This window comes from Carassius carassius, chromosome 18 (assembly GCF_963082965.1).
Source record: "Carassius carassius chromosome 18, fCarCar2.1, whole genome shotgun sequence".
Taxonomy (NCBI): domain Eukaryota; kingdom Metazoa; phylum Chordata; class Actinopteri; order Cypriniformes; family Cyprinidae; genus Carassius; species Carassius carassius.
The window spans coordinates 25,356,320-25,384,158 of NC_081772.1; the positions used below are offsets into that span (position 1 = coordinate 25,356,320).

General features: G+C 41.0%; 1 protein-coding gene across 12 annotated transcripts in view; it reads left to right on the forward strand.

The window, feature by feature from the left end:
- LOC132092740 (neurexin-3b-like) overlaps positions 1-27,839 on the forward strand; it is a 539,941-nt gene that overhangs the window by 117,681 nt on the left and 394,421 nt on the right. For 9 of the 12 annotated variants that reach the window (XR_009422248.1, XR_009422247.1, XR_009422249.1 and 6 more), the window contains exons 5-7: positions 1,293-1,594; positions 13,087-13,110; positions 14,361-14,522. Coding sequence is in view for 9 of the 12 variants with exons in the window: in XM_059499108.1 (XP_059355091.1) it covers positions 1,293-1,594; positions 13,087-13,110; positions 14,361-14,522 (488 nt within the window). In the remaining 3 variants the exon portion in view is untranslated. The remainder of the gene's footprint in view (positions 1-1,292; positions 1,595-13,086; positions 13,111-14,360; positions 14,523-27,839) is intronic. The other 3 variants (XM_059499110.1, XM_059499112.1, XM_059499116.1) reach the window with 1 other exon arrangement.

A 27,839-nucleotide genomic window follows, 5' to 3' on the forward strand; every position in this document is an offset into this window, starting at 1 on the left:
TGCAAAGGCTTTGCAAATCTCATCATCTACAGTGCATAACATCATCAAAAGATTCAGAGAAACTGGAGAAATCTCTGTGCGTAAGGGACAAGGCCGGAGACCTTTATTGGATGCCCGTAGTCTTCGGGCTCTCAGACGACACTGCATCACTCATCGGCATGATTGTGTCAATGACATTACTAAATGGGCCCAGGAATACTTTTAGAAACCACTGTCGGTAAACACAATCCGCCGTGCCATCAGCAGATGCCAACTAAAGCTCTATCATGCAAAAAGGAAGCCATATGTGAACATGGTCCAGAAGCACCGTCGTGTCCTGTGGGCCAAGGCTCATTTAAAATGGACTATTTCAAAGTGGAATAGTGTTTTATGGTCAGACGAGTCCAAATTTGACATTCTTGTTGGAAATCACGGACGCCGTGTCCTCCGGGCTAAAGAGGAGGGAGACCTTCCAGCATGTTATCAGCGTTCAGTTCAAAAGCCAGCATCTCTGATGGTATGGGGGTGCATAAGTGCATACGGTATGGGCAGCTTGCATGTTTTGGAAGGCTCTGTGAATGCTGAAAGGTATATAAAGGTTTTAGAGCAACATATGCTTCCCTCCAAACAACGTCTATTTCAGGGAAGGCCTTGTTTATTTCAGCAGGACAATGCAAAACCACATACTGCAGCTATAAAAACAGCATGGCTTCGTCGTAGAAGAGTCCGGGTGCTAACCTGGCCTGTCTGCAGTCCAGATCTTTCACCTATAGAGAACATTTGGCGCATCATTAAACAAAAAATACGTCAAAGACGACCACAAACTCTTCAGCAGCTGGAAATCTATATAAGGCAAGAATGGGACCAAATTCCAACAGCAAAACTCCAGCAACTCATAGCCTCAATGCCCAGACGTCTTCAAACTGTTTTGAAAAGAAAAGGAGATGCTACACCATGGTAAACATGCCCCGTCCCAACTATTTTGAGACCTGTAGCAGAAATCAAAATTGAAATTAGCTCATTTTGTGCATAAAATTGTAAACTTTCTCAGTTTAAACATTTGCTATGATATCTATGTTCTATTGTGAATAAAATATTGACTCATGTGATTTGAAAGTCTTTTAGTTTTCATTTTAATAAAATTTAAAAAACGTCCCAACTTTTCCGGAATTCGGGTTGTATGATTTTTAATGTTCATTGTTCAATCTCCTGAAAAAAAACAACATGAATGTTGATTTTACAGATGTGTCAGTTTTACAGAAGTACAGTTATTGAATCGATGCAACAATAATTTTTTTCTTGATTGTTTACAGCACGCGAGGACAATGTGGCAACATTCCGGGGTTCAGAATACTTCTGCTATGACTTGTCTCAGAATCCTATCCAGAGTAGCAGTGATGAGATCACTCTGTCCTTCAAAACTTGGCAACGCAATGGTCTCATTCTCCACACGGGCAAGTCGGCTGACTATGTTAACCTAGCGTTGAAGGACGGTGCTGTTTCATTGGTCATCAACCTGGGCTCAGGAGCCTTCGAGGCTATTGTTGAGCCTGTCAATGGAAAGTTCAATGACAACGCCTGGCATGACATCAAAGTGACGCGCAACCTGAGACAGGTAATTTCTAGACAATGGCCGCTCTTAAGACAGCTCACAGCTAGCTGGAAAACTAGTTTATGTTCTACTTTAAATATGTTATATCTGGTTTATAATAAGATAATTATTTTTGGAACTGTCATTATTTAATTAAAACTGAGTTTAGTTACACTGTAATTTAACTAGTTTCCTAATAATGAAATAGTATGTTCTTATTTCCTCCTGTGTTTTCAAATCTTGAAGACTTTTATCTTTGTTACTTGACATGATTTAATACTCAAGGGCTTCAAAAAACTTAAAGCTTGACCTCCAATCATTTCAGTCTATGCTCCAAAGCTCTACAAGTGTCAGAGAACTTCCAAAGTTTTAGCAAATCACCTTGCTATTTTTTTTTTGATAGCGGTTGACATTTGGTCTACATTTTCCTTCAGCTTATGCATTTAAGCAAGGCACATAGAAGTTGACTAAGCCAGAGGAACAGAGGAACAGTAATTCATATATACACTCACCTAAAGGATTATTAGGAACACCATACTAATACTGTGTTTGACCCCCTTTCACATTCAGAACTGCCTTAAATCTATGTCGCATTGATTCAACAAGGTGCTGAAAGCATTCTTTAGAAATGTTGGCCCATATTGATAGGATAGCATCTTGCAGTTGATGGAGATTTGTGGGATGCACATCCAGGGCACGAAGCTCCAGTTCCACCACATACCAAAGATGCTCTATTGGGTTGAGATCTGGTGACTGTGGGGGCCATTTTAGTACAGTGAACTCATTGTCATGTTCAAGAAACCAATTTGAAATTATTCGAGCTTTGTGACATGGTCCATTATCCTGCTGGAATTAGCCATCAGAGGATGGGTATATGGTGGTCATAAAGGGATGGACATGGTCAGAAATGCTCAGGTAGGCCGTGGCATTTAAACGATGGACAATTAGCACTAAGGGGCCTAAAGTGTGCCAAGAAAACATCACCCACACCATTACACCACCACCAGCAGCCTGCACAGTGGTAACAAGGCATAATGGATCCATGTTCTCATTCTGTTAAGGCAAAATTTTGACTCTACCATCTGAATATCTCAACAGAAATTGAGACTCATCAGCCCAGGCAACATTTTTCCAGTCTTCAACTGTCCAATTTTGGTGAGCTCGTGCAAATTGTAGCCCCTTTTCCTATTTGTAGTGGAGATGAGTGGTACCCTGTGGGGTCTTCTGCTGTTGTAGCCCATCCGCCTCAAGGTTGTGCATGTTGTGGCTTCACAAATGCTTTGCTGCATACCTCGGTTGTAATGAGTGGTTATTTCAGTCAAAGTTTCTCTTTTATCAGCTTGAATCAGTCGGCCCATTTTCCTCTGACCTCTAGCATCAACAAGGCATTCTCGCCCGCAGGACTGCCGCATACTGGATGTTTTTCCCTTTTCACACCATTCTTTGTAAACCCTAGAAATGGTTGTGTGTGAAAATTCCAGTAACTGAGCAGATTGTGAAATACTATCACCGGCCCGCCTGGCACCAACAACCATGCCACGGTCAAAATTGCTTAAATCACCTTTCTTTCCCATTCTGACATTCAGTTTGGAGTTCAGGAGATTGTCTTGACCAGGACCACACCCCTAAATGCATTGAAGCAACTGCCATGTGATTGGTTGATTAGATAATGGCATTAATGAGAAATTGAACAGGTGTTCCTAATAATCCTTTAGGTGAGTGTATAATACCATCAGATGTCTTTGTATGGTGAGATGTAAGACAGTAAAAAGCATGAAAAAAAATAAAAAAAATAAATAAATAAAAAAAACAGTTACAGCCTAATTTTTTCAACTCAAAAATGAAAATTATGTAATTAATAACTCACCCTCATGTCGTTCCAAACCAGTAAGACCTCCATTTATCTTCGGAACACAGTTTAAGATATTTTAGATTTAGTCCGAGGGCTCTCAGTTCCTCCATTGAAACTGTGTGTACGGTATACTGTCCATGTCCAGAAAGGTAAGAAAAACATCATCAAAGTAGTCCATGTGACATCAGAGGGTCAGTTAGAATATTTTGAAGCATCGAAAATACATTTTGGTCCAAAAAAAGCAAAAACTACGACTTTATTCAGCATTGTCTTCTCTTCCGTGTCTGTTGTGAGAGAGTTCAAAACAAAGCAGTTTGTCATATCCGGTTCGCGAACGAATCATTCGATGTAACCGGATCTTTTTGAACCAGTTCACCAAATCGAACTGAATCGTTTTAAATGGTTCGCGTCTCCAATACGCATTAATCCTCAAATTACTTAAGCTGTTAACTTTTTTAATGTGGCTGACACTCCCTCTGAGTTCAAACAAACCAATATCCCGGAGTAATTCATTTACTCAAACAGTACACTGACTGAACTGCTGTGAAGAGAGACCTGAAGATGAACACCAAGCCGAGCCAGATAATGACTCAATGGCGTATTACATTGTGTCTTTTGTGTCTTAACTGTCGGGTTATATATATATATATATATATATATATATATATATATATATATATATTAAACACCATTATTTATCTTAATATTACTTAAAAATCATTCTTCTCCTTGCTCTTAAAATGTTTGAGCATAGTCATAGCAGGGCAGGTGTGGCCTCCTCATTCCAAATGCCCAGTATGCATATAATAATACTAGAATTATTACTCTCAACATTTTTATAACTAAACATTGTTAGGTACGTTTTGCCTTCGTGAACTTGAAGAGCACTTTTAAAGTGGAATGAAATCTATAGAATTTAAGATGGTATTGGATAGTATGTGAGTTTTCTAAATGTAGGGTGACCATATGCGCCGTTCATATGGGACACATCCCAGCCAGGATTTTAATATTGCCTAAAATATCCAGGTTTTTGCTATTTGCACTGTGCAGGTTGATCGTTGTATAACATTCATGAGAGCTATAAAGAGCAGAGCAGACGGCTCCTTATGCTTTCGAATCACTTTCACATGTTTGTTCGCTCGTTTGACTTGAAGCATTGTGGCGCACTTTTTTTTTTTCTTTTTTTTTTTTGATTTGTGCGCAGCGACGCTTCAAGTAAATCGAGCGAACAAACATGTCTGCATATTTGCAGCCCCACGATAGGTTGATTATGTACAATACCTGCATGTTATTGGTCAAACTGCTCTGGATGTTTTAGGCATTATTAAAATCCTGACTGGGAAGTGTCCCGTATGAACGTTGCATATGGTCACCCTATCTAAATGAGGCCCAAAGTGTTCTCTTGTTCATTAAGCCTTTCATGATATCTTGCATGACTTGTTTGGCTGACCTTAAACTTCACTGGCAGGTGAGGGAGATTTATATGGAATGAAAATATGATGAGGGCTTGACAAGTAAGTGCTTGTTTAATGTCACTACTTTGTTCAGACTGGTAAAAGATATAGCACAATCCTCATGGGATGTTTTTAAGATGAGCTGACAGACTGAATGAGCTCTCTCCCTCTCTCTCTCTCTCTCACACTCTCCCTCTGTCTTTCACTTTCTCTAATTTTTGGGCATTACTGTTTTTTAAAAAAAAATGGTGTAATGGTGTGGATATTTAAGCCAGTGGAGCACAGACATTCTGGTTGTGACGTCACTAAATAGTGGAGCCTTAGCCAATGAATATAATTTGGTTAATTTGTTTTTTTAATTAATTAATTAATTTGTTTATTTTAAAGATTCCAAGTGGTCTATTATACTGCAAGTTATTAAATTAAATAGGGCAGTTTATGAATTTGTCTATGTTGTAATAAATTAGCTGTTTTTATTGTAAATGAAATCTGTTACACGGATTGAATATGCTGCTAATGCTATGTCACTGTGCAGTTATGACAACATTTGCATATTCTTTCCTTCATGACTATAAAAATGAATTAAATGAATTAAAATGTACTAAAATAATGTATCTACCTATTTCACAAAAGTATTTTTACAAGTATAAACTGAAATATAAACAATAACATTATGATTAGAAATTTTCCTTATCAAAAGCTACTCTCAATGCTGCGCTCAATAGCGCTAATGAGAACATTCTTTGTTCAACCGGTTGTGAAGCACGTGTGTCAAACACACCAAGAATTGACTTAAATAACCTTGGTAGTTGGCGTCACATATTACACGCACCTAAAGGTTATAAATAGATGTGAAACAGAAACACCCTCAGGTTTCTTTGTCTTCAAGGACCGCATTTTGTGTGTGTTTGTGTGTGTGTTAGAATGAGCAAATAAGAAAATAAATAGAAAGAAAAAAAGGAGGAAAAATAAATAAAACACTGCATTGCAGTAAAATATAAATATAAAAAAAGAGAATGACAAAATCAAATAAGAGATGCGTGCCTCCGTGTCAGAGGCCCATCTCGGAGGATGATCCTCACAGATTCTGTTTTGAGTATTTGGGGGAAGAGCACGCTGCCCTCGGGCTCGAGGGAGAATGTGAGCACTGTGATCTGTTATCTATAAAAGTGCTTCGCACACAGCTCGCGTTTTTCAAAAATTAAGAGCCAGCAGATTCTCCCTTGTTAAAATCCTTGGGGTCGCGTGTCGAACTGGCTGAGGCAAGTGGGATGACTCCGCCCCTTTCTCTCGTGCTCTCGGCAGATCATGAAGTCCTTGCGTCTGTTTCTCAAGCATGCCCAGGCGCATCTTCTGAATGACCCGAGGAGACTTCATCTCTTGCTTCTGTGGAAATGGATAGTGCCACCTCAGAGCACTCCTCCTGCGATGATAGAGCATATGAGGAGCTACTCAAGGTGGTAACTCGTGCAAGCGATTGCCTAAAGCTAGACTGGCCACAGGAGCAAGAGACTCCAAAACACTCAAAATTAGACGAAAGATTTATGTCGGGTGGCCAAGGGGAGGGCCTCAGCGACAGTTTTTCCCATTTTTCGTTGATCTCCACGATGAGCTGGTACTGTTCAATTTATTCAACTACCATCGATGCAAAGGCACGGGGCTATATGATGATGCCCCAGGTGGAAGAGACGCTTGCGGGCTATCTCTCCCCTGGGACTTCATCAACCCTTAAAAAGGCTACGCTCCCCACCAAGCTGTGCAGAATGACATCTTCGCTGGTGGGGAAAGCTTTTCAGGCTGCGGGTCAGGCTGGTGCACACCATGGCGGTTCTGCAGGCATACCAGGCTGACCTTTTAAAAGACTTAAGCACAGGCGGGTCCATCGATGAAGAGGTGTTCTTAGAACTTTGCAGAGTCACAGATCTGTCTCTGTGTGCGACTAAGCAGACAGCCCGTGCCATCAGCCGTTCTATGGCTGCTATGGTCTCCACAGAGAGACATCTGTGGCTGAACCCTCACGGGCATCAGGGAGAGGGATCAAGCTTTCTTTCTTGATGCCCCTTTCTCACCTTCCGGCCTGTTTGGCGATGCTGTCAACACTGTCGCCACTAGGTTTCGGGAGGCGAAACGCTATGAGATGCGTTTGTGAGGTTCCTCCCCCACCGTGCTCAAGCGTCGGGACCGTCGGCCACCCAGTCCTGACCAAGTTCGGTTTCTCTGAGGCGAGAAGCCAAGAAGGAGAGTGTGGCAAGTTGTGCCCCCCCTTGAAGAGAATAGGTAGCAGCTGACGCACTTCTCAGCCCGCCTCTAAGAGACTGGACCTGCGGAAAGAGAAGTCACACCACTGGGTTGTGCCCCCTCCAGGAGGGGTGCGTAAAGTTCCAACAGAGAATAGACAGAGAAGACTTCCTCCTGGGACCCTCAAGGGCCCATTGTTTTATCTCTGACACCACTGGTGTTTCGGGGAGCAGAGGCCTCCAGCGAAATGTTAAATGCTCGGTTGCCTCCTACCACATTTCAGGACACCGAACATCTAACATCCCCCCAACAAAACGAAGTGTCAAAATTAGTGCCCCTTTCGGGGAAACTGACAGCGTGGAAGCTACTGCCAAATATCTCCCCATGGGTAGAAAGGACTGTAGTAAAAGTCAAGTCAAAATTAGTGCCCCTTTCAGGGAAACTGACAGCGTGGAAGCTACTGCCAAATATCTCCCCATGGGTAGAAAGGACTGTAGTAAAAGTCAAGTCAAGTAACCCTTATTCATATAGCGCTTTTAACAAAATACATGGCGTCAAAGCAACTGAACAACATTCATTAGGAAAACAGTGTGTCAATAATGAAAAATGACAGTTAAAGGCAGTTCATCATTGAATTCAGTGATGTCATCTCAGTTCAGTTTAAATAGTGTCTGTGCAATCATTTGCAACAAAGCAACGATATTGCTGTAAATCAAGTGACCCCATCTAAGCTAGCCAGAGGTGACAGCAGCAAGGAACCAAAACTCCATCGGTGACAGAATGGATAAAAAAAACCTTGGGAGCAACCAGGCTCAGTCGGGGGCCAGTTCTCCTCTGACCAGATGAAACCAGCAGTTCAATTCCAGGCTGCAGCAAATTCAGATTGTGATGAAGAATCATCTGTTTTTTGTGATCTTGTCCTGGTGGTCGTCTGAGACAAGGTCTTTACAGGGGATCTGTATCTGGGGCTCTAGTTCCCTGGTCTCCGCTGTCTTTCAGGGCTGTAGAGGTCCTTTCTAGGTGCTGAAGCACCCTCTGATCTGGATATGTACTGGATCTGGTGGCTACGGCGACCTTGGAATAAGAGATAAGCAAAGTAATATTAGGTTATATGCCATTCTTCTAATGATGTAGCAAGTACATTGGGTGTTATGGGAAGTGTTCCCGGTTCCGGTTTACCTAATTAATGCAGCCTAAAAATCATTTAATAAAATCCCTCATAGACCGCAGCTGCCGTGGTAGTTAACAGACGCACACAGTCAGACAGAGATGCAAGATGAACGCACAGACCCATGAACCGTGACAGTATCCCCTCCCCTAGGAACGCCTCCTGGCATTCTCAGGAGAACCTACCCAGCGATTGAAATCATCGATAAGGGAGTGGTCCAATATGTATATAACAGGAACCCAACTCCTCTCCTCCGCCTCGATTCCAGATTATGTTCTACCAAATAAGCTGGTTTCCTGTCTATGAGATGCGGCGGCGGGGGGGACTGGGACCGGCGGATTAATGGATGAATGAAAAACGGGCTTTAATTTAGATACATGAAACACTGGATGAATTCTCCTGTACGGGGCGGACTGCCACCAGACTAATAATCTTGGTGACAGTAAATGGGGCAATAAATTTGGGCGCAAGCTTATTACTGACGGATCGGAGAGGAATATTTTTTAATGAAAGCCACACTTTTTGACCTACGACGTAGACGGGAGGTTTCAACCGGTGGTGGTCGGCATGAACCTCGGTGCACACCTCCACCCAGAGCAGGGTCAATCTGGCCCTGGTCCAGGTTCGTCGGCTCCTCTGGATAAATGCGTGGGCAGAGGGAACCGCGACTTCGGATTCCATACTCGGAAAAAGTGGTGGCTGGTACCCTAAACTTCACTGAAAAGGCGATAGGCCCATAGCTGAAACTGGTAGCGTTGAGTTATGTGCGTACTTAACCCATGAGAGCTGCTGGCTCCGAGAGGAGGGGTTCTGAGAAACCAAACATCGAAACACTCATTCTAGGTCTTGATTTGACCTCTCCGACCATTACTCTGAGGATGAAATTCAGAAGAAAGCCTAACAGTCGCCCCCAACAATTAAATAATAAATTAAATAAATAATTATCTCCAAAATTTGAAAACAAACTGAGGCACCATGTCATAGACCACCTCCATCGGGAGGCCATGTAAGCAATAAACGTGATCTATGACAGCACTTGCAGTTTCTCTGGCAGAAGGTAATTTGGGCAGAGGAATAAAAAATGAGGTGCCTTCGAGAACCGATCCACCACGGTAAAAACCACCAGGTCATCTTCTAGAATGGCATATCAATTGCCTCGAAATGAAGGCTGTATTTCTGGCCCTGAAGTACTTCCTTCAGCAGTTGAGAGGCTACCATGTCCTAGTGCGGGTAGACAACACATCGGTAGTATCTTACATAAATCGCCTGGGCGGACTGCGGTCCCGCCTCTTGAACAAGTTAGCGCAGCAGATTCTGCTTTGGGCACAGGACAAGTTCCTGTCCCTCAGGGCGATTTACATTCCTGGGCATATGAATGTGGGAGCAGATTTGCTGTCCAGACAAGCTGTGACACACAGGGAATGGAAACTCCACCCCAAAGTAGTGAGTCAAATCTGGGAAAGATTTTATGAAGCAGAGGCGGACCTCTTTGCTAAATAGGAGATGGCACCTCTACTTCTCTCTGACTCATCCAGCTCCCCTGGGTCTGGATGCGATGGCCCATGCATGGCATAAGTCTTTATGCCTTTCCTCTGATTGCTCTGCTGCCTGGAGTCCTGGCCAAGGTCCGTCGACAGGGGTCTCACCTCTTACTGATAGCACCCCGATGGCCGACCAGAGTCTGGTTCTCAGATCTAATATCCCTCCTCGACGGCTCGCCATGGGCGATTCTGATCAGAAGAGATCTTCTCTCTCAGGCGCAGGGGACAGTATTTCATCCCGGCCCTGGCTATGGAACCTTCATGTCTGGTCCCTGAGGGGGACCAACTAACAGATGTTGGCCTTTCAGCAGATGTAATAGAAAATATTCTAAGTGCTAGGGCTCCCTCCACAAAAAGAGCTTATGCCCTCAGATGGCTGGTGCATGACACACCATGTAGACCCAGCTCACTGCCGAATTGTTTCAGTACTGGAATTTCTGCAAGAGAAATTGTCCTCATGCACAGGCTCTAGTACTCTCAGAACTTACGTGTCCACTATTTCGGCTTGCCATGCTTTGATTGACAGGGTTTCTGTGGGAAAGCATCCTCTAATAGCACGCTTCATTCGTGGGGCTAAGTGGTTGAGGCCACCCACTAGAGCTACGGTCCCTACATGGGATTTAGCCATAGTGCTCAAGGGCTGGCTGGCACTTCTTTCGAACCATTAGAATCAGCGCCTGACAAGCTTCTGACTCTAAAGATGTTTTTTATTATGGCCATTAGCTCATTTAAGAGAATTGGGGATTTACAGGCTTTGTCAGTCCTGCCATCCTGCTTAGATTTTGCCCCTGGGTGAGTCAAACTTATTTTGCATCCTCACTCTAATTATCTTCCGAAAGTTCCTGTCTCGACCATACATCCGGTCATTCTCAAAGCCTTCTGTCCTCCGCCATTCACAACACCGGAGCAGGAAAGACTTCACTTACTGTGTCCAGTGCGTGCTCTTCAGATTTACGTCCACCACACTAGCCAGTGGTGTAAGTCAGAGCAACTCTTCATATCCCATGGGGACCACAATCATGGGGCAGCTGCCACCAGGCAAACCATTTCACATTGAGTGAGGGATGCTATTGCCCTAGCCTACGAGGCGCGTGGTCAAACTTCAATTGCTTTAGCAAGAGGTGCACCCTTGCAACAAGTATGTGATGCGGCAGGCTGGTTCTCTCCACACACATTTGACAGATTCTATAGCTTGGATGTCCATGCTACTCCGGGCTTGCATGTCCTTGAGTCGACATCCCAGAGTCATGTCTGAGACCTCTTTGATGTTTGTGCGCACACACTACACAACCCTGGGGGTCCAGACACTTACAGTGCGGTGGCGTTGGTATTCTCGTACCCATTAGCGCTATTGAGCGCAGCATTGAGAGTAGCTTTTGATGAGGGAATGTCTTGGGTTACTTGACTGTAACCCTGTTCCCTGAAAAAGCGGGAACAAGATGCTGTGCCTCAATGCCAAACTAAATGTTTCCGGAACGTCCTTTCAGACAAATATTGACCTGAGGGTGTTTCTGTGTCAAGTCTATTTATAACCTTCAGGTGAGTGTAATATGTGACGTCACCTACCGAGGTTATTTAAGCCAATTCTTGGCATGTTTGACACATATCCTTCACAACTGGTCAAACAAAGAATGTTCTCATTAGTGCTATTGAGCGCAGCATCTCGTTCTCGCTTTTTCAGGGAACAGGGTTACAGTCAAGTAACCCGAGAAGTTTTTTAAACAATCTCAAAAGTACACAAATTTGATTTGTTTTGAAGTTCTCATAACAAAGAGATTTGAGGGAGCAGCCACTCTTCCCAATCCTTTTGAGGACTTAAATGTATTTGCAACATTAAATTCAATAAACTGATATTCTGATATCTCTATTTTGATATCTCTACTTCAGATACTGTTGTTCCATTTTTAGCAAGCAACAATATAACTATATATTTTCAAAATTGATAGTTAGCTAGTTTGGATACACATTTTTTACTTCACATACCATCTTAGGAAGGTAACAGTTATGACGTAATGGTCACAAACTACATGATGCAATTGCATGCAAGACTAATAGTGCAGAGTTGTACTTTTAAGATTGTAAATTTAATGACACAACTGAAGAGGATCTGGACTACTGAATCTGAGGCTTTTATCATGTTAGACATATAGCAAGTTAAGCTATGTTCACACTACAGGAATTTTGGCAGATTGCTGTGCTGTTCAGACTACATGACTTGATTGTCTGTCTTGAAGTCATTGTTCGCAAGTTCGCATCACTACAAAAATGATCCATGACAGGGAGTCACACGCTACATGAGCTGACAACAACTCTGTCACCCAATGACTTTACCCTGTCCCCAAAACATGTTTTGTCCTGAAAACACATGTGAGTAGTTGAACCAGAATGACACGAAACAACAAGTGTAACAGGAGTTGTTTATTTTAAAATTAACATTGGGAAGAAATTAGTGCTGCAAGCTGTTTGTGTAGTGAAAAAGTTTGCTACATTTTTTTGTGTCCAAACTTTTCTTAAAGCAGTGTTGCTACTGCTATTTATCTTTCGCTGACCTCAACCCATGCCTTGCTCTCTCATTGGTTGTAGCTCATCATGACACCTGACACAACGTGATGTTGAGTTGCCCGACTGGTCCAGATATTTAGCATGCTAGATATTTGTCTGCCATCAGCCAGGCATCGGCAACATGTCAGCAAGCCGCTTTGATGCGTCGTTGAGTTGTTCACACTTAAAGACTGCCGAACGTTGATCTACCGCTGATTTTTCCCCGTTCAAAGCCTGTCCTGTTGTTGAGCTTGTTAACGTTTAAAAGTTAGGCTTAAAATCCAGTAGTGTGAACTTGGCATTAAGAACAGCACACCATCAGCATACAAGTTAAAACACTACCGCTAAAATCTAAAACTATTCAACAATCTTTCTCACTAATTGTCTAGTCAACTGTAGGATGACTAGTTAAATAGGCAACTGTCGTGAACCATCTCTATTGGTTATATGTCTCTACTGTAAATAATGCCTATGCCCTCATTATACTGTATTCTTCTTCTTTAATCTCCTTTCCTTCCCGTTTCTCACATCTTGGGAGGAAACAGTTCTTGGAACTAACACTATTCATTCATGGGATCATTTTTATTACTAACCTGTTTCTAACCAAACTAATGTACTAATACCATCATTAATTTCTTTCTCTTTTAATTTCATCCATTTATTAACAACCGTTCTGTTCACTATTGTTTTGATTTCCTTTCTTCCCCCCTTCTTCCCGAAAGCACTCAGGCATTGGACACGCTATGGTAAACAAACTACATTGTCTGGTAGATATCATTCTTATTGTCCTTTTTTGGTTTGCCGTGTGTCCCCCTTCCTTTCTTTCTTTTTCTTTGAGTTTCATTCTAGACACTCTTCTCAAAAAATGAGGAAATGGGTTTGTATTACCGTGGAATTTTCACATTTCCCCCCTTTACCCTCCTCTCAAACTTCCATCCTTTCTTTTAAATTTTTTTTTTTTTGTCTTTTGGTTTATCGGACTGGCTTTTACGTCCTCACGTTACTGTTACATAGAGATTCACATCCTCACTGGGACTCTCACAGGAACTAGTAAAGTGTTTTTTTTCTCCCCACACCAAGCCTCCACATTTTTTGCAAGGACTGTCGGCAATAAATGACAGAGGATTTCCAAGAATGTCCACAGGGAAAATTTTCACCTTGCAGAGCCTCCCAGAAATAAACACACAAGACAAACTTAAGAACTCTGGGAACTCTGGCAGTTGATACCTCAACACCACTCATGGCATGTCCTCATCTCCACCATCTCATTCCGCCTCATATATCACTGCCACTAACACTACATTCGATTTATCACTCCACTTCCACCCAAATTTCTTGTGTGTGTCTACCAAATGCTGTTTTGTGTGCTGTGTATCTTGTTGCATGGCCTTCCTGCTTCTTTTTTTTTTTTCTGCATGGATACTTACTGCTTGGGTGTTGTGACTTTGCTCCTCCCACTTTTCATTGAACCAATGAATCATTGATCCTTCTCATGTTTATTCAGTATGACCTTTTGAAAAAGGATAAAACATTAGATTTTTTTTCCAGTATTTAATGCCTTCCTTTAATGCATGCATGTTCAAGTCTTGGTATGTGTCTGAATGTCTGTTTATGTGTATGAGTGAGTGTGTGACAAAGTAGCGTAACCCCAAAACTAAAACAAGTACAAATAATTTGTCCTTGGTTTTAACATTTACTAACCATAATTAGCAATATTCCAAACCAGATAAAAATTCATTTTCTTAACCCATCAAAGATGAAGAAAATATTCATCAGCAATATTTTCTTTACCTGTCCCTTGAACCTATACTAAATTATCACCAATGAATCTTATCTAGACCAATGGTCCAGAGTGCTAGCAGTAAGTGACCCGAAATAATGGCAAATCTGAACAAGACCATAACAAACAATACAATAAGGATATCGCTCAGGTTAAAAGCACATCTTAAAATGAGTTACTAATTTGTTGTCTTTTTATACTGTCATCATTTAACAGGTGACTATATTGGTGGATGGTATATTGACCACCACAGGATACACGCAGGAGGATTACACAATGCTGGGCTCAGATGATTTCTTCTATGTGGGGGGAAGCCCAAGCACTGCCGACCTTCCTGGATCTCCCGTCAGCAATAATTTCATGGGCTGCCTTAAAGAGGTGGGTCCTATAAGATTTGCATAATCATGCGTGCATGCACGAATGCACACTATGTAAATGTCTTCATAAAAAGCCTGTTGAGATGTTAATGCCATCATAAGATGCAGAGGTCTCACAAAGTATTTGTACACTTAAGGCATGCTAAAACATGCATGAGTTACATTACATTAGAAAATATCAAACATGGCATCTGCATGCAAATTACGCTTTACCAGAATTTACTTCACTTTTCTACTCAATGATATGTTTGCTTTTAGGCAACTGGTCTCATTGTTTTTTAATACGTAAATGTCAGTTTCTGTCATTTAGGGTTAAGGTTCAGACACATGCAAACACAGACTCATAGCACACATGGGTGGTCTATAATAACCATCATAATGAAAGTTCACCTTGTCTCTGCTGTCACTGGTTTATTTCTCTCTATCCCCATTCTGGCTATTAATATCAGTCACATAGCTGTGGATGCTTTTGTGCCTGTCCATGCAACATTCTAAGACACAGCCTGTGTCAACAGTGATGAAAGTCTTCCCAAGTTAGAATTACCCAAGGAGTACTAAAAAGGGCAGGTGCTTTATTTAATTTAAAGCCATGGTGAGTGTAGCAAAACGTCCTCTGTGATAGGGATCGTCCCTCATTTACACTCTGTTTTATGACGACGATGTTGAATGGTCAAAACTTTCTGGCTGAATGTCATACACACGAGAAGAAAAAAAAAAGAAAGAAAAAAAAAATGTTTGATTTACTGTAAAATTTGGGGGCCATAATGTAGAAACATCTCAACTGTAGCATCTTGTCTTATTTGTTTAGCAACTATGGTTATTTTTGATATCATAGTAGGATGATAAGCAAAATCCCAACCTTGCTATAAGCCCTGATACGTGAGAGAAAACCTCATTGCCTCCTGTGTGTCAAGCACCCACTTGTCGATGACAAGGCCTGTTCATTTCTGTGAACTGGTTTATTTCAATAAATTGGTTAAAAAAATATATTCTGTTGTTATTTTTTACATTATGCATTTTACATTCATCTTGAATATGTTTTCTATATTAAAGTTGTGCATATTAATAAAATACATAATACAGACATTGATGCACATGGGTGAGTATATATCCGATGCTTCTAAAGTATATAAACAGGATAAACTAATCTCACAAATACATACAAACATATTTCTATTAATAAGAATATTTCCATTATATACCTCAGGTTTGCACAAGGAAAGTATCAGTAATTAACTTTTCAGACTCCTCAGCATTTTTTTACAGTTAAAACCAGCTTATTTGGTTCTCAAACATGAATAAAACGGTGACTTTTAACGCTGCCTGTTGGCTCAATTCATTAATTTTGAAACAGTTATTTGGTTCAACAACAGGCCTAGTAAGAACTACATAGTAACCGCCCCATAATAGTCCAACTTGTTAATTGTGAATTCTCATTTTGTCCATGATTAAATTGATTAAATTATTAAATTACTTACTTTATTAGGTACACATTGATAGGTCCGTGTTTGACCCGTTTACCTTAATAACTGACTTAATTCACCATGGCATAGATTCAACAAGGTGCTAGGAACATTCCGCTGAGATTTTGGTCCATATTGACATGATGGCATTATGCTGTTGCTGCAGATTTGTTGGCTGTACATCCATGTCATGAATGTCCTGTTCCACCAGATCCTAAAAGTGCTGTATTGGGACTCATCTAATTGTCATGTTCTCTGGTGACATTCTGTTGTGGTTGTCTGATGGTGCTAATCCACCAACTAATACGGACCAGATCTGGGTGACTGAGGTAACCTTGGAAAAAGATTGAAACAGACTATTATTATAATAAGCGGAATTCCACTTACAATGTTAAAAGAACATTAGATGTCATGGGTAGTGTTCCCAGTTCTATTTGGCCTAATTTATGTAGCCTAACAATCCTTTAAGGGATTTGAATTGTTAAAACCTGATTATGTGTTTGCCATGTTAAAGATATGGATTTTTTATCTAGCTTCAAATGAAAGAGTGAGTGTGTCTGCCTCCCAAAGAATAATAGGAAGATTGTTTCAGACTTTGGGTGCTAAATGGTAAAAGGACCTACTGCCCGCAGTTGATTTTGATATTTTAGATATTTTCAGCTGGCCAGAATTTTGAGATCACACTGGACATGAAGGACTAAAATGTGACAAGAGCTTGTTCAAGTACTGAGGAGCTAAACCATTCTCGGCTTTTAAAATAATCAGCAAGATTTTAAAATGTATGCAATGTTTAATTTGGAGCGGATGCAGTGTTGACAGAACCAGGCTAATATGGTCATACTTCCTAGTTCTAGTTCTTGCCTTTTCTGCATTTACCACTAAGGGCATATGTGTTAGATATAATTTAGATATATATATTTTAAGATTAAAAATGTGGTTTTACAATGGTTAGAAACGTGTATTTTCAAATCGTTATCAAATAGCACAACCAGTTTTGTAACTTGACAGTCAACACAGTCTTGACAGAGCAGCCATCAAGGGTTAGATAGTGGTCAAGGTTATTACATGCAGTGATTTTGGGTATAATAATTAAAACCTCTGTTTGTTTGTTTGTTTGTTTTCTGTTCATTCCCTTTTGTGAAATTGTATATTTCATCAGGCTCTGGAGCTGAATATCATCAACATAACATGAAAAGTAAAACCATGTGTCGAAAAGTATCCCTGAAGAGTAGCATGTCCTATTACTGAGCCATGCAGTCTCCATACTGAAGGTGTGATCAATATGATACCTCTTCATTTACTGCTACAGATCTGTGACAGTCAGATAAATATGATTTGAACCATGCCAGTGCAATTCCACTAATGCCAACATCACTATTAATCCTATTCAAAAGATTGTTGTGGTCAATCCTATCAAATGCAACATTAAGAACCAGTAACACTAGTAGTGAGATGCAACCCGGATCAGATGGTAAGAGCAAGTCATTTGTATCTGATGAGAGTACTATGATACTTAATGCTTTGTGGACAGTGCCTTTTCTAGTATTTTTTTTACAGAAATCTGTCTGTAGTTAATTATTTCTCTAGGATCAAATAATGTCTTTTTTATGAGAGGCTTAATAATAGTCAGCTTGAAATGTTTTGAGACATATTCTAGAGACAATGATGAATTAATAATATTAAGAAGAGGATGTACAACTTCTGGAAGTGTGTCTTTTACTATCTTAGTTGGTATACCATCTAGCATACATTTTGATGGTTTAGATGATGTACCAATACTATTCTTCCTCTCCTACAGCAAATAATTAATGGAATTGTTCCTCATGCAGTCTGTAGTGTCTGATGCCATGCAGTAGCAGACGGCTGCATGGTTATAATTTTCTCTCTGATATTACTGATCATGTAAAGATTTACACATTTACAAATATACAATTAAAAAAAAAAGTAATTACTTATGTGTACCTAGGGTTGTGTTTGTTTTATTCTAAGTATGTTGAAAAGTAAGCAGATCTTGCCGTTTTTAAGGACTTTCTGTAAGTAAAAATATTGTCCTTCCTTGCAGGCTGCTCACTTGATGGCAGGTTTTAGTTTGTTACACCATGGTTTCGGACTGTTCTCTTAAATTTTCTTTAAGTGTAAAGTTGTAACTTTATATAAAGTGCTAGAAAATAAAGAGTCCATAGTTCACCTTCAGTCATTCACATTCAACGTTATGTCAGAACGACTGACAAATTGGGATCTTGCCTTACAGCCCTACCACTTTCGAGTCTAGCAAAATGACTCAATGCCCATTGGTTTTACTGATAAGTATGTCTCCGTGGGTCCCTTATTCCTCCTACACATCGCAACCTGTGGAGTTCTAGTGTGGGACTGCTGGTCCTTGTTTCAGTCAGGGCTCCAGCGGATGACAGGATGTCAATCACTGCAGCAAGGGATAAGCTAGACTCTGGGGATGAAGATTCGACTGCATTGTCTCCTTCGGGGGAAAGTAGTGTTGCCCGAGTCAGATCCAGAGCTGGCCGCTAAGCTTTCCCAGCCCCCGTGAGTTTCGAGGCTCACCATAATTCGGCACTGGAATGCTCAAGGCTGGACAGTTGGTACCTGGGGGTGCCTCAGTCTGATCGTCAGCACCCATCTCCAGTGCCTTTCTTCCTGGAAGTGCATGAAGAATTCACTAGATCGTTGAGGGCACCTAATGCTGCGTTTCCACCGAAATTACCTGGAACAATTGTACCAGGAACTTTTTTTCCCAGGAGCTATTTTGCCCCCAGACCTGTTGCTTTCTGTATTTCCATCGCGGTCTAAAGTACCGGGGAGATTAGGCAAATAGACTGGTGATGTAGGTCTGCATGCGAAGTATGCTGATTTTGGACTTGCATCCTCATAGTTCAGACTTTGTGCATTCGACTCGGGAGTGTGATGTTCACGATGGCGCACATCTGGTAATTCTGCAAACTGCATCGTACTTGATTAACATCAGTCAGCTCACCTTGGCTACTGCAATTTTCATCTCTGTAAATTTACAATAAAATGAAAAGGGATATCAAATACCACTGCCTCCTTTCGTTTTCATTTAAACATAATAGCCGCAGAAATGTACTTAGTTCAGGGAAATGTGTATATATACAGCCACCTGAATGAAACGAAATATTATATCAATTGCCTCTTTTAATTTTCATTTTAACATATAGTTAAATTGAGTACAGACCAAAGATTACTTGTTAGATTTACCCAAAACAAATTATATTTTATGTTTAACCACTTAAGAGACATCAGAGCCAGTGGCACATATCAGAAGGTCTAGCTGAGGTGAGAGTGCTCTAGGTGGATACATTATCACTGAGCTCCCGGTTATCGCGTGGAGCTGAACATCTCCAAAATCTGTGAAACACATTTTTAAATAGGCTCCGTCTCTATAAATAAACCACAGATTTGAGTTAACAACTACATTCTCGCCTAAAATACTTTTAAAATTACATTTCATGACACGATAACAGAAATATTTTGAAAATGATCTGGATAAATGGTGGTTGAAATCGCAATGCTGCATGAACTTAACCAATCAGCATGTTTAGCACCCAAGTCCCGCCCTCAAAAGCTCCGGAACTTTGAAAAAGTACTAGCTCACCAGCAGGGACTTTCTGAGGGGCATTTTTTTATCCGGAACTTAATTTAGTTCCTGGTTCCTACTGTGGAAATACACAGAGTACCAGCCCAAAGTCCCTAGTTTCTGAGTAAAGTTCCAGCGGTGGAAACGCTGCTTAATTCTGTCTAAAACACAGTTAGTGCTTCTTCAGCCTCACTACCCTCGGTGGGGGGTGGCCAACAAATCCCTCCAGTTGAGTGCACCATTGGGATGCAGCTGTGTCCACAGAGTGCTGCCATCTGGCAAAATAGTTGGCTGTGGAAAAGTGGTGCAGCCCATCCCTGCATTTGGTTCACCTCTGTGCTGGACTGGCCCATACTTCAACATACCCAAGAAAGGCAGTGGGTTGTGACCAGTTCTGGACCCGAGCATCCTGAATCGGGCCTTTCACAAGCTCCCATTCAAGATGTTAACGCATAAATGCATTTGCCAGTGCATTCATTCTTACAATTGTTTTGCAGCAAGTGACCTGAAGAACACATTCTTTCATGTCTTGATTCTCCTTCAGCACAGGCTGTTTTGAGCTTAAAGGATGGGCATTTCAGTACAAGATCCTTCGCTTCAGGTTGTCACTGTCCCCTCGTGTCTTCACGAAAGTCGTGGAGTCAGCCCGCATTCTTTTGAGGGAAGGAGGCATTCGCATTTTCAAGTAACTCGATGACTGGCTCATACTGGCCCAGTTGTGATGATGGTGTGTTCAAACACAGGGACCTGGTACTCAGTCAGCTCAGCCATTTGGGGCTTTGTGTCAGCTGGGAAAAGAGAAAACTTTTCCCTTGTGCAGTGTATCCCTTTTCTCTGTATGGAGTTGGACTCAATCAACCTCATGGCACATCTTTCAGACGAGCATACCCAGCTGATGCTGAACTGCTTGAATTGAACTGTTGAACTGCTCATTCAATGGCAGAAGAGTGGTCCCACTATAACAGTTTCAGAGGCTCCTGGGGCATATGGCATCTGCAGCCGCATCATGAAGCTAGGGTTGCTTCATATGAGACTGCTTCAGCATTGGCTTCACGTCCGAGTTCTGAGATGGGCATGGCAGCATGGCATGCACCAGTTTACACTCACCCCATCCTGCCACCAAACCTTCAGCCGTTAGTCAGACCATGCTTTTGTACAGGCAGGAGTTCCCCTAGTGCAAATATCCAGGCATGTTGTTGTCTCAACAGATACATCTTGCATTGGCTGGGGTGCCATGTGCAATGGGTATGCAGCATTGGGCTCCTGGACAGGACCTTGACTGCAGTGGCACATCAATGCCTCGAGATGCTAGCAGTATGGCTTGCACTACACTGCTTCAAATTGCTGCTAATGTACATGACAAGCACCTACTGGTCTGAATGAGCAACACTGCGGCCGTTGCATACCTCAACCGTTGTCAAGGTGGTCCACACTCCCTTCACATTTCACAACTCGCCCACCATCTCCTCCTTTGTAGTCAGAGGCATCTGAGGTCGCTTCGTGCCATTCACATTGTGGGTGAGCTCAATCATGCAGCTCTCACAACAGCCCACACTTCCGGGGGATGGTGACTCCAACCCACGATGATCCATCTGATTTGGAGACAATCTGGGTGTCCTGAATTGTCCCATTGCCATTTGATTTATTCCCTGACCAAGGGGATCTTCGGCACGGATGCGCTAGCACACAGCTGGCCTCAGGGCTAATGCAATATGCAATTCCAAGTGATGAGAACAGCAGGGATGAACACTTCTTGGTCTAAATCCTGTCCTGCCTTCTGCCCCAGCAGTTATGTGGGATTTGCTGGCTTACACAGGGCACTGGAAGTGGCAGCAATGATGGGGTTTTGATAGTGATCCCAATTCTTCTGACATAACGTTGAACATGGCTGACTGAAGGGGAATGTCTAGGTTACGTATGCAACCCCCATTCCCTGAAGGAGGAATCTTCCTTATGTACATGGTGTGCGACTTTGGTTTGTTTTGTTACACTCAAAAGCAATATGGCTCTTAGGCGAAATCCCGATTTGTCAGTTGTTTTGACGTAACGTCTCTGTTCGTTCCTCCAGAGATTACATACATATTTTAGATTGAAATGGCTCATGGCTATAGCAGTATCATTGTGTGGTAGAATCATTTAAAGTAATGTCATCTTCTGGTTTGAGGGAGGTTTGTGTCAAATAAAGTACATTTAGATAATAATCTGTGATCATATCATTTACAAAAAGTGCTTTTGTAGAAAGGGATTTTATCTTCATCAAACATTTGAACAATAGCCACAGAAATGTACTTAGTTCAGGTATATGTGTATATATACAGCCACCTGAATGAAACGAAATATTATATCAATTTGCCTTTTTTATTTTCATTTTAACATATAGATAAATTGAATACAGACCAAAGATTACCTGTTAGATTTACCCAAAACAAATTATATTTTATGTTTAATCACTAAAGAGACATCAAAGCCAGTGGCACATACTAGAAGGTCTAGCCGAGGTGAGGCTGCTCTCGGTGGATACATGATTACTGAGCTCCCGATGATCGCGTGAATCTCACCGTCTCCGAAATCAGCCAAACACATTTTTAAATAGGCGCGGTCTTTATAAATAAACCACAGATTTGAGTTTTAAGCAACTACATTCTCGCCTGAATACTTTTAAAATTACATTTCATGGCACAATAACAGTAATATTTTGAAAATGATCAGAATAAATGGTAGTTGAGATCACAATGCTGCTAAACTCAATCAATCAGCATGTTTAGCGCCCAAGTCCCGCCTCCGATAGTTCCGGAGCTTTGAAAAAGTACTACCTCGCCAGCAGGGACTTTCTGAGGGGCATTTTTTTTTACCCGGAACTTTATTTAGTTCCTGGTTCCTGCGGTGGAAACACATAGAGTACCGAGTACAGAGTTCCTGGGTAAAATTCCTGCGGTGGAAACGCGGCTTTATTTGACATGGGCTAGTAAGTACACCGAAAATCCTATCAACTACCCTAGTGCCCTGGGAAACACTAAAAACAAAAAATAATAATAATAATAATGAAATAAATAAATAAAAATAAATAAATAAATAAAATACAAATCTTGTTTACGTAAAAATCAGTGAATAACTGTTATAATCTTACTATCCTGGTGCATGCAGGGTACATCTGGAAGCATTATAATGCAATCACAGTTTCAGATGCTGTCATATTTTCTTGGCATTTTTGTTTTTGTTTTGTTATATTGCTATTTCATCCTTTTTGCGGTCATGTGGATCAGTGGTCATGTGATACCAGACAGTGGAGAACAGGATGTCTGGGGTGATGATTATTGGCTCTAGGGCAACCACATTGGCTTGTGTTTCAGTGATGAACTTGTGGTTGCCATTTTTTTGCACATTTGACAACAGGAGAACAATCTCTACCATGACACCAAATATGACATTTGCTTTTGTGCAGATAATTTAAAATCCATAGGATTGAATCATAGTTTTATTGGTCATCAGCTAGGGGCAAAAATGCTAAAAGTGATATCGTAAGATATCATAATACTTTAGTTGTGGTGTGGCCTTCTCTGTTCTATAAGAGTATGGTTATCATTCTTGGTGTGAATGAGTGGGCTAGTCCACCCAAAAAGTCACTCACCCTCAAGTTGTTCCAAACCTGTATGCATTTCTTTGAGCACAGAAGAATGTTGGTAACCAGACAATTTCGGTGCTCATTGGCTTCCATTTTATGGACAAAACGATCCTACAGGTTTAAAATGACACGAATGTTTGTAAGTTTCCTAAAATAGCAATATTTTGAACAAAAAGATGAGATCCGAATTGAGGTTAATATTCTGTTGAACGTTTAATTATCACATTATCTTACATGTGCATAATCAATGCTTCTGTCGCTGGTTTCTGCTTCTTCTTTTGTTGTTTTTGGATCCAGATATTCTGTATTATTTCAGAAGACACGTAGTTGCACTCCCTAATGAATAACAATGGATTTCCAGAAAATTTTGTCAGTGCTGGAGAAGTGTTGCTTCATACATGAAGGAAATATTTGTCAATGGTAAGGAGAAAGTTAAAGTCTGCCACGTGACATGCAATACCAAATGAACTGTTAAATAATGTTAGTTAAGTTGTACTTTGGTTGAGCTTGTCAGCACATACCTTTTGTACTCATGGTTACAGGCGATCATTTTATCAGAGGGATTGTAATCAATGTCTGACTTCACCCCCTCAAAAAATAGTAATTAAATGAATATCCGTAAGTCTTTTGAGCAAGTCTTTAACTGTTATGGCTTTTTTTTTTAACAATGCTGCTTTTGTTAACAAAAGTTACAAATGCTGACATTTGACCTAACAGTTGCTATATATTTTATGTCAAACAAAAAAAGGCTATCTCTGGTTAGTTCCACAGCCAACTAACATCTCTGAAATGCCAGTCCAATGTTTTATTACAGGCTCTGTCGTTTTCCTTTTGCTTGTAAGATCTTTTCTGAACAAGGTTTCTTTGTTGAAACAACAGATGATTCCTCAGATGGTTGCCTTCTTGAACAATTTATTGTGTTAATGTTGCTTATTAGTTACAGCTATAAGCTGTAAGGAATATCAACACACCTCTGATGCTCCATGCATGCATTCTGATAGCTGGACCTTCTTCTCTTTGTTTATAGTTGTGATATTACAACACAAATATGAATGACATAAGTCTGACATTTCCTGCAAAAATCTTACCAGACAGCTCAAATTATAAATAATTATTATAAACTTACCATTTTGAATTGGCTTAAGGCAAGGAGACAATTTTGAACACTTTCACTTTGTTCACCAAGGTCTGTGGTGCATTGATACAAATGACCAGTTAACAATAACAATTTAGTATCAAAATGTTACCTCTAATGATTTATTATTTATGAAGAATTGTGATGGTGTTAACATGGATATGATTGGAAAATAAAGTGCTAAAATATATTTACGTTGTAAATATATTTTATAACACAGTTACATTGTAACAATTTTCTCTGAAATATTGATTTTGACATTTCACAACCAACTGAGTCAGCCGGTGCTTCTCCTTATGTGTCTGTGTGTATGATAACGAGAACGATAACTTCTCATTAATTCCGGACTTAATGCAGCACTAAGATCCCTATAACATGTTAAGACACTGAGCCTAGATAGATAAAGGTCCACTCCCTGGTCCCAGATCCCAATCGATCCCGAGCAGCCCCTATGCTCACAGAAGAAGAGAGTCAAAACAGAGAACCTATACAGTTGTTAAAGGCTCCCTTTGATTATAAATGGCACTCTGGGGACAGAGGATGGCCCCCGGATAAGGTGATAAAGCGAAGGTGTAACTTTAGATAATGTATGAGTCTGTGGACTTCCCTACCTAGCTATCTTTCTGCAAATTATTTTCCATTATACTGCTATCGATCGGGTAGAGGCAATGGCCATTGGAATCATAACTCGAGGCATAACTACATTCCAGTGCAGGAAATGTTGATTGGAGGAAAGTAACAAAAGCACGTTTTCTGGGTTTCAGATTTGAAAAGGCTTGTATTTTTGTTTCACCAGGGACTGTATAAAGAGCAGTGTCTCTCTCTCTCTCACTCTCTCTCTCGCTTTCTACATAACTATGGTGGCTTGGGATGGGACATATTGAAGAGCTTGGGCAATGACGTTTTGTTCCCTTTCGATACTGCTATCCCTTTTCGAAGACGCTATGGGAATGATTATTTTCAATAACACAGTTTAACTGCACGACCAATAGTTTGTGAAGTGAATAAAAAAAATAAAAATAACCAATGAGCCTATCTCGACAAAGCCCGCCAGAGCCTGCCAGAATGGGCAGGGCATCTGGCTATATAAGCGGTCATTTTGCCATAGGATCCTCAGATTTCTTCTCCTTAGAAAGCCTTCTCCTAGTAGCCTCTCACTGTAGATTCGCCATCACAGCGGATCAAGCTGAACCAGCGACCCTCTGCTAGGCTGATTCATCCGGTAAGCCTAAAAGGGCTTATTTCTAAGAGTCAAGTTCTAAAAGAGCAAAATTTCTAGTGCCGTTGTTGTAAATGTTGCACTGCAAGTGTGGTTCGTGCAGGTAATCTTGCATGATACAGAAGGGCAGTGTGTGCATCACCTGTCTGGTAGAGGGTGACACGGGAAAGGATTTTCAAATCGGTCCCATCCCACTCCCGCAAAAAAAAAATCCCGTCCAGTCCCAATCCGAAGAAAGAACTGGGGGAAAAATCCCATCCTGTTCAATCCCGGAAGAATGAATCCCGTTCCCGCCCACTCCTGGTTTGCATATTTTTTGGCTGGAATCTGTCAGTTACAGTAAAACAAAAAAACAAAAAAAAAAGTAGGCTATAGATCAGAGCATGCCAACTTGAGTAAAATAAAAAAAAATTATGTAATTTTTTTTTTTATGAACTGAAAGCCATCTTAAACAATGCACAATGTGCATTGCACACACATTAAATTTCATGTAAATCATCCATGCTAACCAGGATCATGCTCAAGTTCACGACCCAAATGGCAGAAACTGCATCTTGTTTGCTTTACTTATTTTACAGAAGCACAGCATTTCGTTGTTATTCCGAGTGCACACGAATAAACGTATACGGATTCGTAAGATTGATTACTTTTATCTGTATGACCAAAAATGACATTTTTAGGGGTTCAAGCACGAAGTGCTGAAACCCTATTGTAATTGTACTGCTTTTTTTTTTCTCCGCTAAAACGCGTTGTGCAGCCCAAACCGTAAGCGCTGGAACCTTGAAACTTTGCCAGATGGTAGTACAAAAATCGAGGAGAGGTTCAGAGAGTATGACCCCGATTGGCCCATAGGTGGCGCTATAGCAACCAAAAGCGCGAAACTGGTCATAACTCCTAGACCATGTGTGGTAGGCTCAAGAGTTCTATATCAATGGAAAGCTGGACACCTGAAGATCAAAATTTATATCACCGATTTCATTTCCGGTATGCAAATTTTTCCGGCATTTTGAATTTTGTTTAAAACCTACTTTTGCGAACTAGTCCGTGGTTTTTTGCTTGATCGGAACCAAACTAGTGCAGAAATGTTCTATGGAGTCTGAACATCAATAATTATCTAAAAAAAGTTGAAATTTCCATTCACGGTCGCTAGGGGGCGCAAAATTAACGTTGTGGGAGGAGCCTATTTTACTAAAATGGCTATAACTCCAGAAGTAAATGATATATCTTCACCAAACTTGGTTCACATATGTATGAGCTCAGTCTTTGGTCATATAAAACAAATTGCGCATCTCTGCCACTTGGGGCGGTATAAGATAGAAAAAATATAATATAAAAACATAAATGGCTATAACTAGGCAACCGTTGACTCGATCGACTTGAAAATTGGTATGCAGTGTCTTTGTCTGAAGGGGCACAAGTACCTATGAGGACATTTGCATATCTCAAAAAACATGGCCACCATTGGCAAAACAAATTTAAGCACCTATTTGAAAGGGTTAACGGAAGTTGATCGGAACGAAACTCGCTGGGTACGTTCGACTCATGAACCTTAAAGGGATAGTTCACTCTCAAATTAAATTTTGATATGTTTTAGCTTACCTCAAGGACATCCAAGATGTAGGTTTCTTTGTTTCCTCAGTATTTCCCATTTTGATATTTTTAGGTCCAACCGTTCTTGTCTGTGACTCACATAATGGATGTCTATGGTCACCACCTCAAAGAGCATGCACAGAGGAGTCAAAATTAAACAATTCCCCATCATAAGTACACATTGATGACCTAAGACACGAAACGAGCGGTTTGTGTAAGAAAATGAGCAGTATTTATATCGTTTTTACCTCCTGTACACAACCACGTCCGACTGATCTGAGTGCGCGAGTGCTTCCCGATGTGACGTGCGCGCGCGCTCTGGCTTTAGTCTGTGCAAGCGCGGAAAGCCCCGGATGTGATCTCTCGCGCATGCACATCACTCTTTGTTTACCACACGCTACGCCACCAATCTGCACTGTCTGAAATATAATGCAGTAATTGTAATAAATTAATTTGTTTCTAATGCACCCTTTAATCGTTGCGTTTATAATAAAAATACAACACATTACTCACTCTATTGACAGCGTGCCATTGGGTCCCTCTGGCATTGGACGTCGCCTCCAGTTTATACGTGGCAAACTAAACACAACGTGCAAAACGCTGGGTCTCAACAGCGGAGAAAACTCAGGATCTTCAGTCACGCAGGTGTGTGATGCAATACTGTCAATGTTCTCGTTGT